This window comes from Syngnathoides biaculeatus, chromosome 10 (assembly GCF_019802595.1).
Source record: "Syngnathoides biaculeatus isolate LvHL_M chromosome 10, ASM1980259v1, whole genome shotgun sequence".
Taxonomy (NCBI): domain Eukaryota; kingdom Metazoa; phylum Chordata; class Actinopteri; order Syngnathiformes; family Syngnathidae; genus Syngnathoides; species Syngnathoides biaculeatus.
In genome coordinates this window covers 11,148,032-11,162,632 of record NC_084649.1, presented here as the reverse complement: position 1 = coordinate 11,162,632, position 14,601 = coordinate 11,148,032, and the positions used below count along the sequence as shown (strand labels likewise).

At 39.5% G+C, this 14,601-nt stretch overlaps 1 protein-coding gene across 2 annotated transcripts in view; it reads right to left on the bottom strand.

Moving 5' to 3' along the window:
• Nucleotides 1–14,601, bottom strand: part of cpne5b (copine Vb) — a 116,926-nt gene that overhangs the window by 62,052 nt on the left and 40,273 nt on the right. For both annotated transcript variants that reach the window (XM_061832777.1, XM_061832778.1), the window contains exon 6: nucleotides 11,200–11,276. In XM_061832777.1, coding sequence (XP_061688761.1) covers nucleotides 11,200–11,276 — 77 coding nt within the window. The remainder of the gene's footprint in view (nucleotides 1–11,199; nucleotides 11,277–14,601) is intronic.

The following is a 14,601-nucleotide window of genomic DNA, read 5'->3' as shown; positions in this document are numbered from 1 at the left end:
CTATGCAAGAGGGGAAGAAGCAGTGAGGTGGCATGACTGCTTTATCAGTCCACTCTAAGTCTTCCATTAACACACCTTACTAGAGGAAGACAACAGATGAATGTGAGGGTGTTTTGTGGACATGAGTAGGATACAAAATAATACTTTAACAGCTACTTAAAAAGTGCTTTCACATACTTATGACGGTGTTGACTTCAATGGCAAATAATCTTTACTTATTAACATAACAATTGTCTCACATAGACTCAACCTTGCCATTTTATGGGGAGGATATAAAATTAATTAGATTTGTGTATGCTAATTGGTGGCCACAAAATAGTCTTTTTGATGTGTTCTTTTTTTCATGATGCAAACAAACAAATACAGCGAGGGGGAAAAAAGTGAAAACATCGGATCTTTGTCAGAGGTGATAATTGATAAATTAATTCACATCTTTCAGAAGTCATAGTACAGATACCTTCAACTTTGATTATAGCAGCAAACTTTATTTATTGAGTGCTCCGTGAAGAAACTGAAAAATTTAGGGCCCACTTTGCTGCTGAACAGACTTATTAAGTTCAGGGTATTGTGCATGTATGCTGACTTTGAAAAAGAGGCAGGGTACCCCTGAGACTGGTCTCCAGCAAAATGCAGGGCACATAGAGACAAAAAAAAAAAAAAAAGAATGCTGACATTCACACCTACAGACAATTTTGTGTCTTGAGTGAATCCATCAGACCAAAAGAAGCGCCTTGCTTTCAAAACCATCTTAAAGCATAATGATGAACCATCTCAAAATAAATTCAAGCAGAATCCTTCTTTGTCCAAAACACCTTTGTCCTCAAAAGAGTGCGGTTTCTCTTGAAGGTGCAGGTTGACACCTGAGCATTGATCTGAGCAGTTTCCTCGTCAGTGTTGTGCCATATGCGGTTGCTGGATTTCCTCAATGTATGTACAATTGTATGTGTGCTTTCTCACTGCACTTGATTGCAGACATCAGATTCCTTTTCTAGGAAGGTTGTTACCACATTTGACGTGTACCAGAACTTTGTGTTACTTGAAAATCCTTCTGACCTTCTTAGACAGACCTAACACATACAGAATGATGATTGTTCCCTCTGTCCCACTTTTCTTTCTCATCCAGCTTGCCCCTGTCCCTTTCTTGAATTGGAAGCACTTTACACAAATGACCGGCTGGGGTAACCACAGGTTTGGAGAGCCTCCATCTAGTGTCTGTGCTCTCTCTCTCTGACCTGTAGTACAGGTAATGCCCAGTTTGTGTTCCAGAGGGTGATGTGGTCAAAAAGTTAAGTATTGCTTTACAAGTGTGGGTTTTGTGAAAACCCCAACATTGAGGCCACTGTCATCTCCAATTTGGACAGTCCCAAAAGGGCATCTTATTGTCTTTGACATCCTTGCATGTGAACTTGAGGTTATTGTCCACTGAATTAATGCACTCGGTGAAGGCTTGCACTTGTACTTGTGGTAAACATTGCTAATTGGACACAGAGACACTCCCAGGGAAATCCATTTCAGAATGATTCCCTCATTATTTGTGGTATATTAGGCGGCGAAAGACACAGCACAATAGGCACAAAGCCAAATACCTGTTTGTAAAACTAAACCTTCATCTGTTGTACACCAAAACTGTCGACAACTTTAAATCTATGGATGGATCACTGAATGACGAAATCTCCTTAACTGAAACAAAATATCTTTTTCTGAGCAGTAGAAAGTAGAAAGTCGCAAAGCAGAGCAATTTGTGAAGAAGACAGCCAACTGGACAACATTCAGCAGGCATTCCCCTCATTTAGTCATCTGTGCTGTGTGGTGCATTTGCACATCTTGGATAGAAAATGATGAGGCAAAGAAATATACTGTAGATAAGTTCAAGGAACCCTTGGAAATAATTTAATGACAGTATAAGAGAATCCACTCCTCCAATATCGCAAAGCTGCAGAATTGGACAGAGAACTTGAATGAGTCGCTATGCTCGGAAATGTTCACCTCTGTTGCTACTTAACTACCAAGAGCAGCTCAGTATATCGACGCGTCAATTCCTGTTTCAGATGTCTGACTTCAAGCAGCTCGTATACTGAATCATCTGTCTGAGCATGTTGCTGACATTGCAGTTCTCCCACAGCCTCGGAAATGAGGGAAAGTGCTTTGGCTAGGCCATTAAAATATATAACTCGTGGGATAAGGGGATTGTGTGGGTTGTGTGTGTGTATGTGTGTGTGTTTAGGCAATAATTTGTATGATGTTTGCAAAACTGACCCATGATATCATGTGGTATAATGTTCATGTCCATTGACTAAGCCCTCGCCCTCACAATGGTCAGGGGAGTGCCGGAGCCTATCCCAGGTAACATCAGACGAAAGGTGGACTACAGCCTGAACTGGTCGCCAGTCAGTCACACGGGACATATTGACATCCCCACTGAGCGGGAATTGATCCCACGCTGGCCACACCAAAGTCAGGTGTGTCTACCCACTACACTATCAGTGACCTGTGGTATAATTTAATTTTTAAAATTTGTATTATAAAATGTGTGTATTTCTGTAAGATACTTCAATAGATACACATGTAATCCATTACGCCCCCCCCCCATTTGATTTTTCACACCGCTTACCCTAACAAGGATCAGGAATGCTCGACCTATCCATTCCAATGGTAAAAATAAGAGAGACTGACACTCTCAGAGAGGTTTTCATTCAAATACCCTGTAAAGAGATTCAGAGATTATTGCTGGAATTGTGCAAAGACTGAGAACATGTACAATGTAGTAGTGAATTGTTTTAATATAGTATTGGTGTAAGCTTGGACTTTCAGACATGAGTTGGCCCTCCATCACTAAATGTGCAGCTCATTCTTTTCATCAGTGGCTCTGCAGCGCGATTGCGTGTTACCTAATTGCTGTTTTTATTACTAAGAATAATAAAATGATCATAATAAAGTAATAATAATGATTGTTATTATTACTTAATTATAACTTGGCAAATTATGACCACTACCCCATGCAGTTATCTACAGTAACTGCCTGTCAGCAACCAGAAAAACGCATACCACTATTTACAGAACAGCCTGGTGTCAATGTTCAAATCCTCAACTCATATATATTTTGTGATATTCGGACTACCATAATGTGCATAAAAATATTATATATAACATTTTTTTTTAAAGCTTTAAGAATGGCTAATAAAACTTGGTGTATTTAGATGTTTTCAGACTCAGAGTTATTTCAAATCAAATATCTCTTGTATTGGACGGTCACAGCCTGAGCAAGTGTACTAAATGAAAGGTCAAGTAAAGTTAGTGAGTAACTGTAACCCATCCAATATTTTAAGTTATAAATTGTGAGCATTTCATACCTACTGTATGAGAGCCCAGCTCGAAAGAAAAACAGTATGACGATAATAAGATCACAGAGAAGTTGTAATATTACATGATGTATAAAAGTACTGAAAACCTGTGTTCAGATGAGGTCACTGAAACAATGAAATAGTAAATCAGCATGATCAGGATGAATATTTTCATGTGAATATTGACGTTTCAAAGAATGTCTTTTCCCTATGAAAAAAAAAAACAAAACTACATGGACTGATATGGCCTTAATCAACTTTTCAGGTCACCACTTGGAGCGCCTTAACCAATAAGTTCTAATGTTCATCTAACCTGACAAATGCAATTACCTACAATATGTCCTACAGGGAAAAAAAAATAAGAACACAGTCCGAATTATTAATCTGAGCAGTTTCAGGACATCTTCATGTCAAGTGAATAATTAAAAGGAAATTTGAGACAAGTCGAGAGGGGCAGTGTCTGCAAGGATGCATCTGAGATGGAAGACCTTAACTAAACTGATGCATTACAAAGGAATAGAAAACTGTAATGGGAACCTTCTCTCCCTGGGAGACTTCTCAGCTATTTGCAATTCAACACCTACAGAACTACAGAAATAAACATACATCAGAATATTATTAGGATATATTGTTATAAATAGAGGTAGGGTGGACGACTGGTTCTGAGGACCTCGGTTAAAATCTGGCCTGGCCTGTGTGGAGCTTGCATGTCCTCCCTGTGCCTGCGTGGGTTTTCTTTGGGTGCTCCGGTTTCCCCCCACGTTCCCAAAACATGCATGGTTGTGTAACTGAAGACTGTAAATTGACTGTAGGTGTGAATGTGAGTGCAAATGGTTTGTTTATATGTGCCCTGCGATGGCTGGCAACCTGTTCAGGGTGTACCCTGCCTCCTACCCAAAGTTAGCTGGCATAGGCCCTAGCATACCCACATGTAGAAAATGGCTGGGTGGGTGGTTACAAATAGTTTATTTTTGCATAGACTTGAAATGCCAGCAATGTTGCTGTGCTGGTTCAGCAGTTCAAATTGCCAATTCATTACACTAATGATTGCCTTCAAATGGAACATGTTGACTGCGACTATTTAGCACATGAACATAAGCACTTTATTAATGCAGTATGTGTCCCTCCTTCCTCAGGCATTCACTGCGCACACAATTAATTGAGATTGGAGGTTCAATTTTACACCTGGTGAGCGCCTCAAAACAAACAGCCTGGATGCAAAATAAGTGTTCTGTTAAAATAAAGGCAATTCCTTGGTGGTTATGTTGCTGCATCCCCGCTGTTATTTTCAATTCTCTCTCTTTCTTCAGGCCGTGGCCTTTCATTCTCTATTAACTATGTCTGGTAAAACAGAGACAGTATAAATGTCTTCAATGATAACATTTCCTCAGCTGTCAGTCAACAATGAAAAATCCAACGGATGGTAAGGGAGGAATTTTTATGAATTCCTCATCCCTCCTCACGCAAATAACAACCACACCTGCCTACTGCATCAAGTCACAGAGATTTCAGTACGTGCAAACAATGCTAAAACAGAATCGGTTTTGGACAAAACTGTAAACATTTTATGGAACACAGAAACCTCAAGTCAAATATGGGCATTTCCATGACACTAGTTGACTTCCTGCCCAAAATTAGGGTTAAAGTAAAGTTAAAGCAAATTAATTAAACTGGTTTTAATTAAATTAGTGGATCAAAAGCTGCTGGATCAGAGTCATCATTATTCTGAGTGCGTGTTTTGGACTTGCTGCTTCCCTGTTTGGGGGTGCATCTGCCTTCTGTGCATCGAGGCTGGGTGCTGTGCCTGGGTCTGGGTCTTGTTCTTTTTTCTAATTAATTTCCTGGGGGGGGTTCATCAGTGTGAGGCTGGTTAGCATTGGATGCTCCTGTCCTACAGGAGTCTATCAACAAAGCTATAATGTAAATATTCCTCACAAGGCATTTCTGGGCACAATTTATTCAGGGTTCTTTCAAGCAAGTGTTGGCCATGGAGATGGAGATGTGATGGGCAGACCTGGTTCCGTCATAACTGTGCGTCTCCATATCCTCCTTCTGGGGGTCGTCAGCTGGGGTGCCTTGGTTGGCATGGCTGGCGTCCTCTCGGCTGGGTTCCCCTCGGATGGGTCCACTTGGCCTGCATTTGCTGTGCCTGCACCTCTACTGACCAATGTTCACGTGTGGCAGCGTCGATCCACTAGCATGTGTCTGTAACCACACGCCTATGATATTTAGTCGCTTGGTGTGGGGTCACTTTCTAATTGCTCTACACAGCCCTTAATGTTGACTTCCTGGTTTGTCCTCTCATTTGTGCTCAATCTTTTTACATGACAGTAAAAGGGCAAGCAAGCACCAAACATTCACGAACTTTTCTCTTTGGTGAATGTTATTTTCCCCGACACATTGTAATCCGGCACAACAATCACATGCACTGTTTAAGGATACAAAGAAGAAAAAGTCAAGCAAGTCAACGAAATCCTGCTACGGCCACGTGTTTTCCCAGAGGGAACTATATCAGCTTCATGTACTGCAGTGGGGACAATCTGGCTGTGTTAATGGTTTGAGCCATCGGGGGAGGGGGGGTGGCGATTACATTTTATCCCTGGGACATTTTAAATACAGCAACCCACCCCTGGGCAGCGGTTGGAGGACATCCAAACCAAACCTCTCATGTCAATGCACAAATATAAGCTAAGGGAAAGATATGGGGTGTGAGGGTAATCAATCAATGGGTGACCATGGGAAGAAGGATGCATGGAAATGATAAAAAGCAATTTTAACACCAGTCCCTCTTCCTTTCACCAGATTGGTCAATTATAATGTGTGCAGTGTGGAAAATCTGTCTAGTGTCATTTATCATGGTCGTCAACGAGCATGACTTACTCAGTTAGTAATGGCTTAATATCTGTAGAAATAGATAGGGTAAAATGAACTCCATTATTATACTAAATGGCTAAAAATTAAAGAAGGTAAAGCAGTAACTCCTAATTTTTTCATGATGTTCTTTTTCGGGGGGTTTGCTTACCACTGTGGAATAGTACATTTAGTTTCTCATTTGGACATGTACATTTTCATTTTTCTCAATATGTATGCTTATATGATACTGTTTTTTTGGGGAGGGGCAGGGACGTTGCAACAAGATGCTTGTTATGGTGTACAGAAGTAAGTTTTTTAAAAAAAAGACTGAAATCCCCATCATCAACCGTGTTGAATTATATTGTGATGTGGCTTTGTCTTCAGTTTCCTTTACTAATCAGCCAGGCGAGAGACAGATATTGTGTGGATGATTGTGACTGAGATACAACACATGCAAACACATACACACAATACTACAAAAGCAATTTATCTAACATGACTTGGTTTACTTTGTGCTTGAGTGGTCTTGGATGAAATCAGTAAATGATAAAGTTCACACACTAAAGACACACAGCTCATAGACCGTATTCCTTATCAGTCCTTTCACTATTATTCAGACTTTGTCATCATCTTTTTGTAGTTTCCATATTGCGCTTCCGTCCTCTCTCTCTCTCTCTCTCTCTCTCTCTCTCATCCCCTGTAAAACTATTCTGCTGAAAAAAAATGCAATGGTTGTCTATACGAACAAAGAGATTAATAGCATTACTATTAGCCCAGAAAAAGATAGTGACTTTAAAATTAACACATATAAATATGTCACAATTTCGCAGGAAGGGTTCAATATTCAGTAGTCCAATATTCTCCTTTCTTCTGTAAGCGCTTGCCCTCCCACCGACTGACAAGATTTTTAGGTGTGTGTGGTCTTGTGTAATAAACAACAACAAAAAAAAAACATCTCATCAACCTGGTTGGACAAATGTCATGACATTTCAGAGTAATAAGAAATAATCTCTCTTTGTTATCACAGGAACATCAAAACAAACTTCTGGGATGGCGTGTCACTTTAATTTTGCATCAATTCAGCATTCAAAATACTTAGGGCTAATTTGCAGCAAAATCACACATTCATTCTTCTACACCCAAGTTATTACTGTATAGTAAACCAACAAAATAACTAAAAGTAAAGTTGAAAAAAAACCCTTTCATAAACAATTGTAATAAAAATGAGAATGATTTTAAAAAAGCTAAAACTAACTAAAGGTGAATATAATGACTGAAAATAACCTTTTTTTTCATATCTAAAAATTAATTTCAAATATGAGGTTTGGGCATTGAATTTAACTGTATTTAGTTTGAAAAAATAGATACAGAATGGATACCCAAGGAAGGTCGAAGAGTCCTTTCAGAGTTTTATTTCACTTACTATGTGATACCTAGCAATGATGCTATCAGGGAGAGTCGTCGTATTGGTGGCCTCGCAGACTAAGCACAAGGTTTGCATCGAAGGTAACTTTTACATCTAATCTGTTTTCTGTTGGTACATGTTGCAAACGGAAATGACTAAGACGACCAGTGCCCTCGTGGAACCTACACGACAGTTATTCATTTTTGGGGGGAACATTCAGAGAAGCGGAAAACTGTCCAGAGTGTCAAAATGCCACCCTTTCATACCATGAAACCAGATGTGAAAGCAGAAGACAATGAGTTTGTTTTGCTGACACAGGACGTTAATTAAACGTCTGCAGCAACAACCCAGGATTGGAATGAGTGGCAAATGCACCGGGAGTGAATAAATATGCCTCTAACGTTGCACAAAAAAATCCAGATTGCCAATCTCCTGCATGACATCACTTGAAAAGAGGGACTCCTGTGAACACGTCGTGTGAAACATCAGCATCTAAATGATTCATGGAGATTCTAGATGCAGGAAACCCAGAATTTGGAACTTCTAAGGTCTGACCTAAAAACATTCCAGTCAAAAGGAGCTGACAACCTTGATCACTAAAACATACAGTATTATGCTGGAGTTGTTATACTGAAATATAGTACAGTAAATATGATGAAAATATTTTTGGCACCCTTGTTTCAACTTTTCTATTTGACCAAATGGTGTCATGTATAGCGCATGAAATGTAATGACACATCTTCACACCATTTTGCATATGCATACAGAAGCAAGTGAATATTTGATACGACTATTAAAATACAGAGATAAAATACAGATTGTGTAGTTATGTTTACACTGTTGTTTTGCGCTTTCCAGGTTGGAGGTCATCAATTTTCAATTTCCTAGCTTTCTATAAAACAGGACAGCAGAAATAGACACAGCAGAGTGATTGAACTTCTGCAGCAATAACCCTTCAGCAATAGCAGGAAAACCTGAGAAGCTTTGTCACAATAATCACAGACAGAACAACAACACCAAACAGATTGGATGCACTCTCGCTGGAGATACAGCAAGTAAAAGCAAGTTTGCTTTCTATCTCTAGCTAAGTCACAAATCTAAAAGTCCACTTGATGAGTGTTTTGACTTTGCTGTCAAAAAAGAGAAAATGTGGGGATGACCATAGAACCAAGAATGGGACTTGATCCAACTGCAAAACAGAAAGCGATACACATGTTTCTAATCATAGCTAAGTCTACAAAAAGAATGGAATTTGAGATGTGTCTCATCTTTTGGCGAATAATCTCTACTTTAAAGACTCCATAAAGGGTACTCGGAGATTTTCTTCATTATACATAATACCTGTAAGAAGATAACTGTTGAAAACAAAGAGTGAGACCTCGTACTGTATTTTCCGGATGACAGCGCACTCTGGATAAGCCATGCCCAGCCTGTTGTGTTCCACCCCACACACAAGCTGCATCTGACCATACACTGCATATACTGTAGATACCGTACGTACTGGTATGTTGTGAAATCATATATTCACATAAAGATATTATTAAGATTTATTTATGTAACTTGTTTCCAAGCAATGACGCTAACACGGCAGTAAAACGCAAAAAAGTCATTGTTTCTCCTCCTGTTCTCTCAAACCACTAAAGTCATTGTTTTCAGTATCGGAAGAGCCTCAGAAAGTCTTCACCACACATAATTTTAGTCTCTTTGTCACTTTTCATGTCATTTTCATCCCAAGTTACCGCTGAAGTTGTGCTGTTCCTTCATGTAGCAGTCTAGTCTTTTAACATGATTTAATATGATTTTTCCCCGTGACCCCTGTGAGGGTAAGCAGCTTGGATAATGGATGGATGGATGGATGGATGGATGGATGATTTTGCAATTGTGCGTGTCATGCTGTGTCCTCCTTTAAGGGCAACAAAAACCAGCGCCATGTTCTTCTACACATGCTCATCTTCTACGTGCAATTGAAGTAGATTTTTCTTCTTCTACATGCTATTGAGGTAGATTCTTCTTCCACATATGCTAAAAGTAGTCTTCTTCTTCGACACATTGAAGGCTACTGTGCATGTCCAAACCTAAGTGCATTCTAGGAAACAGCTATGTTTTGTCACATTTTGTTAATTTTCTTTTTTTGCACTTTTAAAATTATAGCCACTAGCGACAAAAAAACAACAACAATATTTTAGGCGCTTTTTTAAATATGCCGCAAGGCACATGACACCTAAAAAAGTAATGCCTTATTGTCTGGAAAATCCAGTCCTCATTTTGGTTCAGTTTTCCAGATTTTTTTTTTTTTTTGCACGTATTTGAAAGGTACTTTGGAGTCAGGTATGGGTTACTCCTCCTTCACCTTATAATATCTTTAGTGCCTTTATTCACCTCAGTTATACAGTAAGATTATAGTTAGCCAGCTAGCGATGCGTAAACTTCACTTTAGAATATCTCGTTATCAGCTATAGGCATGCACAAGTCACAGAAAAAAGGAGGGACAGCCAGCACAAAAAAAAGTTTTGAGAATTGACAGCCAGCATATGGACCAGTGCTTTGGACCGGCGTGGCCACTTCACAGCATCTCATTGTTGGTTGCGAGTGCTCGCACGTCACATAGCGAAGACGCGAGAGAAACAAAATAAAACTTCAAACTTGGCAGCCAGCGTATGGGCAGGGCACTGTATTCCAGCCGCTGGAGGCTTTAAGTGGATATGTTACCATGGCTCAAACATTGTGTTTCATATGGGAAAAATGTCTTCTAAATCAGAAGAAGGAGGTTTACCATCATCCTGAAATGGATTGTTTGATCTTAGAAGTTCCACCTGCATTAAATGAATTCATTTTTGGGGTGTCAGGATTTATGGCATGGCGGAAACAATCATCCGCTCTATGATAACTTATGATACCTGACTGGTCTTTTCAATCAAATGTGCCTTTACAACAGCACAATTTGCCATACAGAGTTGAAATCCCACGGCTTTTCAGGCCAATGAAGCATTTTTTGTATTCTTTCTCAATATTATTCAAGGCAGCCACAAAAATAACATTTGGCACGTACTCACATTATCGCGTCGCTGCAGCTCGTCCTAAAATATACTATTTGGCACAAATAAAAACTAAATCCCTTTCAAAACAAGCAAAGCCATAAATGTTGGCAAATAGTGATTTTTTACATAAAAGTTGCAAAAATAATTCCCGTTCGTGCTGCCAAGTAAGCCCACTTCGGTGGTCACCGTTTGTGTCTCCGTTCAGCGCTGCTTTGTAGATACACAATGTTGTTTTCTGTGTAACATGTTCTTGTCAAATTAAATGCCGTATTCAATTCCAATTAGCTTTTAGGTTTAACTTATAATGAATGTATCAAGAGAGAGAAGGATATCAAATTAACACAATCATTTAATTACGATAAAAGCTACAAGCTAAGGACTTTAAACAGTTTAGGTGGTTTCTTTTCTCCAAATGTAGCCCTCAAATGAACAAATATATAGTGTACAGACGACATCTTTTGATGACGCGGTCAAGCCTTGTCTGGCCTACAGTATGTCTTTTGATGGCGTTACAGTGTATTTTCGGATAAATGGGTTAAATTAGCTGAATAAGATCACTCACCCAAGAGGTTTTTCCAGTCGACTGGCTTGTGATCCGACAATCTCTCCAAGAGTACAGAACATCTGACCCAAAAAGTCCTGAGAATGCACGAAAGCAAAAGAGGGAGAAAATTAAGCAGGTTGGTGTTGTGAGGTTCCGCAACAACAACAACAACAACAACAACAAAGAACATTTTAAAACTGACGTTAGACCAGCAGGAATATTCCTGCTGTCCTCTTTCTACTGTGGACACACCTGCAAAAGTTAAATTGCAGATCAGATCAAATCAAACTTTCTTAGGGCCTCAAATTCAAATCAGTTCAAAACGTAGGGAATACATTTGTATTCTTGGCCATATGGGTGAAGCACGTCTTTGAGTGTTTCATTATTTGAACTGCAGATTTGCTGACTTGGCGTCTTTTGTTAGATACAAAGTTGAGGTGTGTCGCACAGTAGCACACTGCAGTGAGCTGTGGATGATAACTGATAACATTAGAGGGATGAGATTGAACACATAGTGCTAATGACAAGGAAGATGATTGATGACCACGTAGCTAGTAGTACATACTCTAAAGTACTGTGCATATACTGTTTTCGCATTGCGTTTAAATGACAACATTGTCAGTCATTTTTTCTGTGGAAAAATGACAGATGCCAAATGTAGAGGCGAACAGGACTTTCTGGATTACAAGGTAATACCAGTCAAAGCCATCGCAAAGGTGCAACAATGCCTGTGTAGAAGGGTGTTTTTAAATATTAAAATCAGATGTGAAGTTTAATATCTGACACTCACTTTTCCTGCCTTGGAAATGGATATTTAGTATTCAGTATGTTGCACCAATAAGATGGGACTGATGTCCTCATCTAAAATATCTAATTGCAGGATGCTGTGCCACAGGCAGACAAATGCCAGATCTGCTCTCATTCGATACCAATTTTAAATTAAAGGTTTACACCACTTGGCAGAACACAGACATCCACCAACAACAAAAGTGTTAATAAAAGTCAGTGTTCTATTTACGGGGTTTTTGACCATCTGTTCATGAGTTAGCATGCTACTTCCTGCTTCATGGAGAATGATCATACTAGCTGTACCATGTGTGACTTTGGGGATTGTGGACAGGTTTGTTGATGATATAGTGACTCAAGCAGTGGGGGGAAAAAACCCAAAAGAAAACATTGTATCCATCTTTTCACTCAGATCCTCACTCAACAAAATTCTGCCAAGATGAATGCTATAAAAAGGCCATTAAAAATTAAACTGGTAGTGGCTTGCGAATTTTGCCCAGTACTGTATATCTCAACACTTTGTTTTGAACAAAGGTGTTGAACAATCCAGAACAAAGAGCTCCTTATGGTGCCTTGGGAAAGAGCAACAGCATGAGGCTTCTTTGGTGTGTTGAGATGCAGTGAAAGTCTTGTCAACCCAAGTGTGAGCAAACAAACTGTGTCATGACTGAATCTTGTTCTACTATCATGCAGCCAACGTGGAACCTTTCAAAACCACAAGCACATTGAAAGATTGCACAGATTGACTGGAGTGCCGTTTAGACACTGCCCTTCCTCCTGAGCCAATGAGAGACAGCAGCCATGCAGTGTCGGATGTGAAAGCGATGCTAGCACCTACGTTGAGTTCTGCAGGCTTCCAGAAAGGTTGGCCAGCAGCAGCAACAACAATAACAACAGTGACAACAACAACAACAACAATATAGGCCCATCATATACCATATAACATGACACTTAACCAGAATCAAGTGCTACTAACAATGATGCTCAACTTGACGACGTAAGAATGGGAAGACAACATGCCGAGCCATAATATTCCAAAAAGTCAATGCTAATGATGGGGAAAAATGCAAACCCTGTTAATCCAAATACATCCAATAACCATCAGATGAACATTTAAAAAAAAAAATTCTCAATGCTTTCAGTCACCATAGTTTTCACTTCTGTTATATATACAAAAAAAAAAAAAAAACAACTGTAATTAAACATTCCTGAATTTGGGATTTTGAGGTAAAAGAGAAACAAATGGTGAAAAGCATTGGCTAATAGACACTTTCACTGTCAGTCCCTTAGGGTTTCTTCCTGGAATGATTTCATGTTTGCGACCTGTATTTGACATATTCACTATTGTAGAAAGTGAAACTCTGAGTCCTTTTATGAGATTTTCATATTCTGCAACAATAAAGAACACATTTGAGTGTTTGTGATTAAGTATTGTATAAAGTATTCACTCAACTCCATGATGAGAGAATGGCTAGGCTTGGCTCATTTGGTTAAATATTTCAGACACCCAAAGTTTACAAGTTTTTCATAGCCATGGAGCCGAATAGTCAGAACTAATTTTTTTTTAATTAAACAATTGATGAGGGCAAACACCCCAAAGACCTGGTTGGAAAATCTGTCAGCTGGCTCACCGCTCAAACGGTGTGTTTTCCTACTCCACATATTACTGTAATTTCTCGTATCATCTATATCAATATCTTATTGTGCATTTCCAACTTCCCTGAAAAAAAAATTAAGTCATTACTGCGCATTATACATAGGTACCTGACAAAAATGGAAAAAGACTTTCATATTTTATAAATGTATGCCACCTTCTAGAGCAGGGGTGTCAAACACATTTTTGTTGTGGGCCACATTTTGTTGTGTTCATGGTTTCCCACACAGGGCCGTTATGATTGAAATTATAAAAACCTTTCACCTTATCATCCATCCATCCATTTTCTTTGCCGCTTATCCTCACAAGGGTCGCGGGGCGTGCTGGATCCTATCCCAGCTGTCAACAGGCAGGAGGGAGGGTACACCCTGAACTGGTTGCCAGCCAATCACAGGGCACATGGAGACAGACAACAGTTGCACTCACAATCACACCCACCCAAACCGGAGTGCCTGGAGGAAACCCACGCAAACACTGGGAGAGCATTCAAACTCCACACAGGCGGGTCAGGGATCGCACCCGGGACCTCAGAACTGTGAGGCCAACACTTTCCAGCAGCCCCACCATGCCGCCTCGCCTTATCATATTTACATATATTTATGAACTATTTTTGGACTTGGAAATCAAGGGTAAGGTGTTTTCAACTATTTATGATGTTTGGTAACCCAAAAATGCTTGCAATATCTTAATGTTATCATTTATGATGTGACAATTTGACATTTTTGTACAGACTTCAGACAACAATCATGGAAGTTGACAAACATGATTAGCCTTCACGGGCCACATAAAATTACGTGGTAGGCCAGATCTGTCTCCCAGGTCTTGAGTTTGACACCAGTGATCTAGAGGTTATGCAAAAAGTGTGGCTTGCACGTTCATTACAATTTGCATATTACTGCATAGATGTACTATGGTGCTCCTAAGTTTACATACCCAGGCAGAGTTTAAAAAAATATCTGTATATATCTATATATATATAT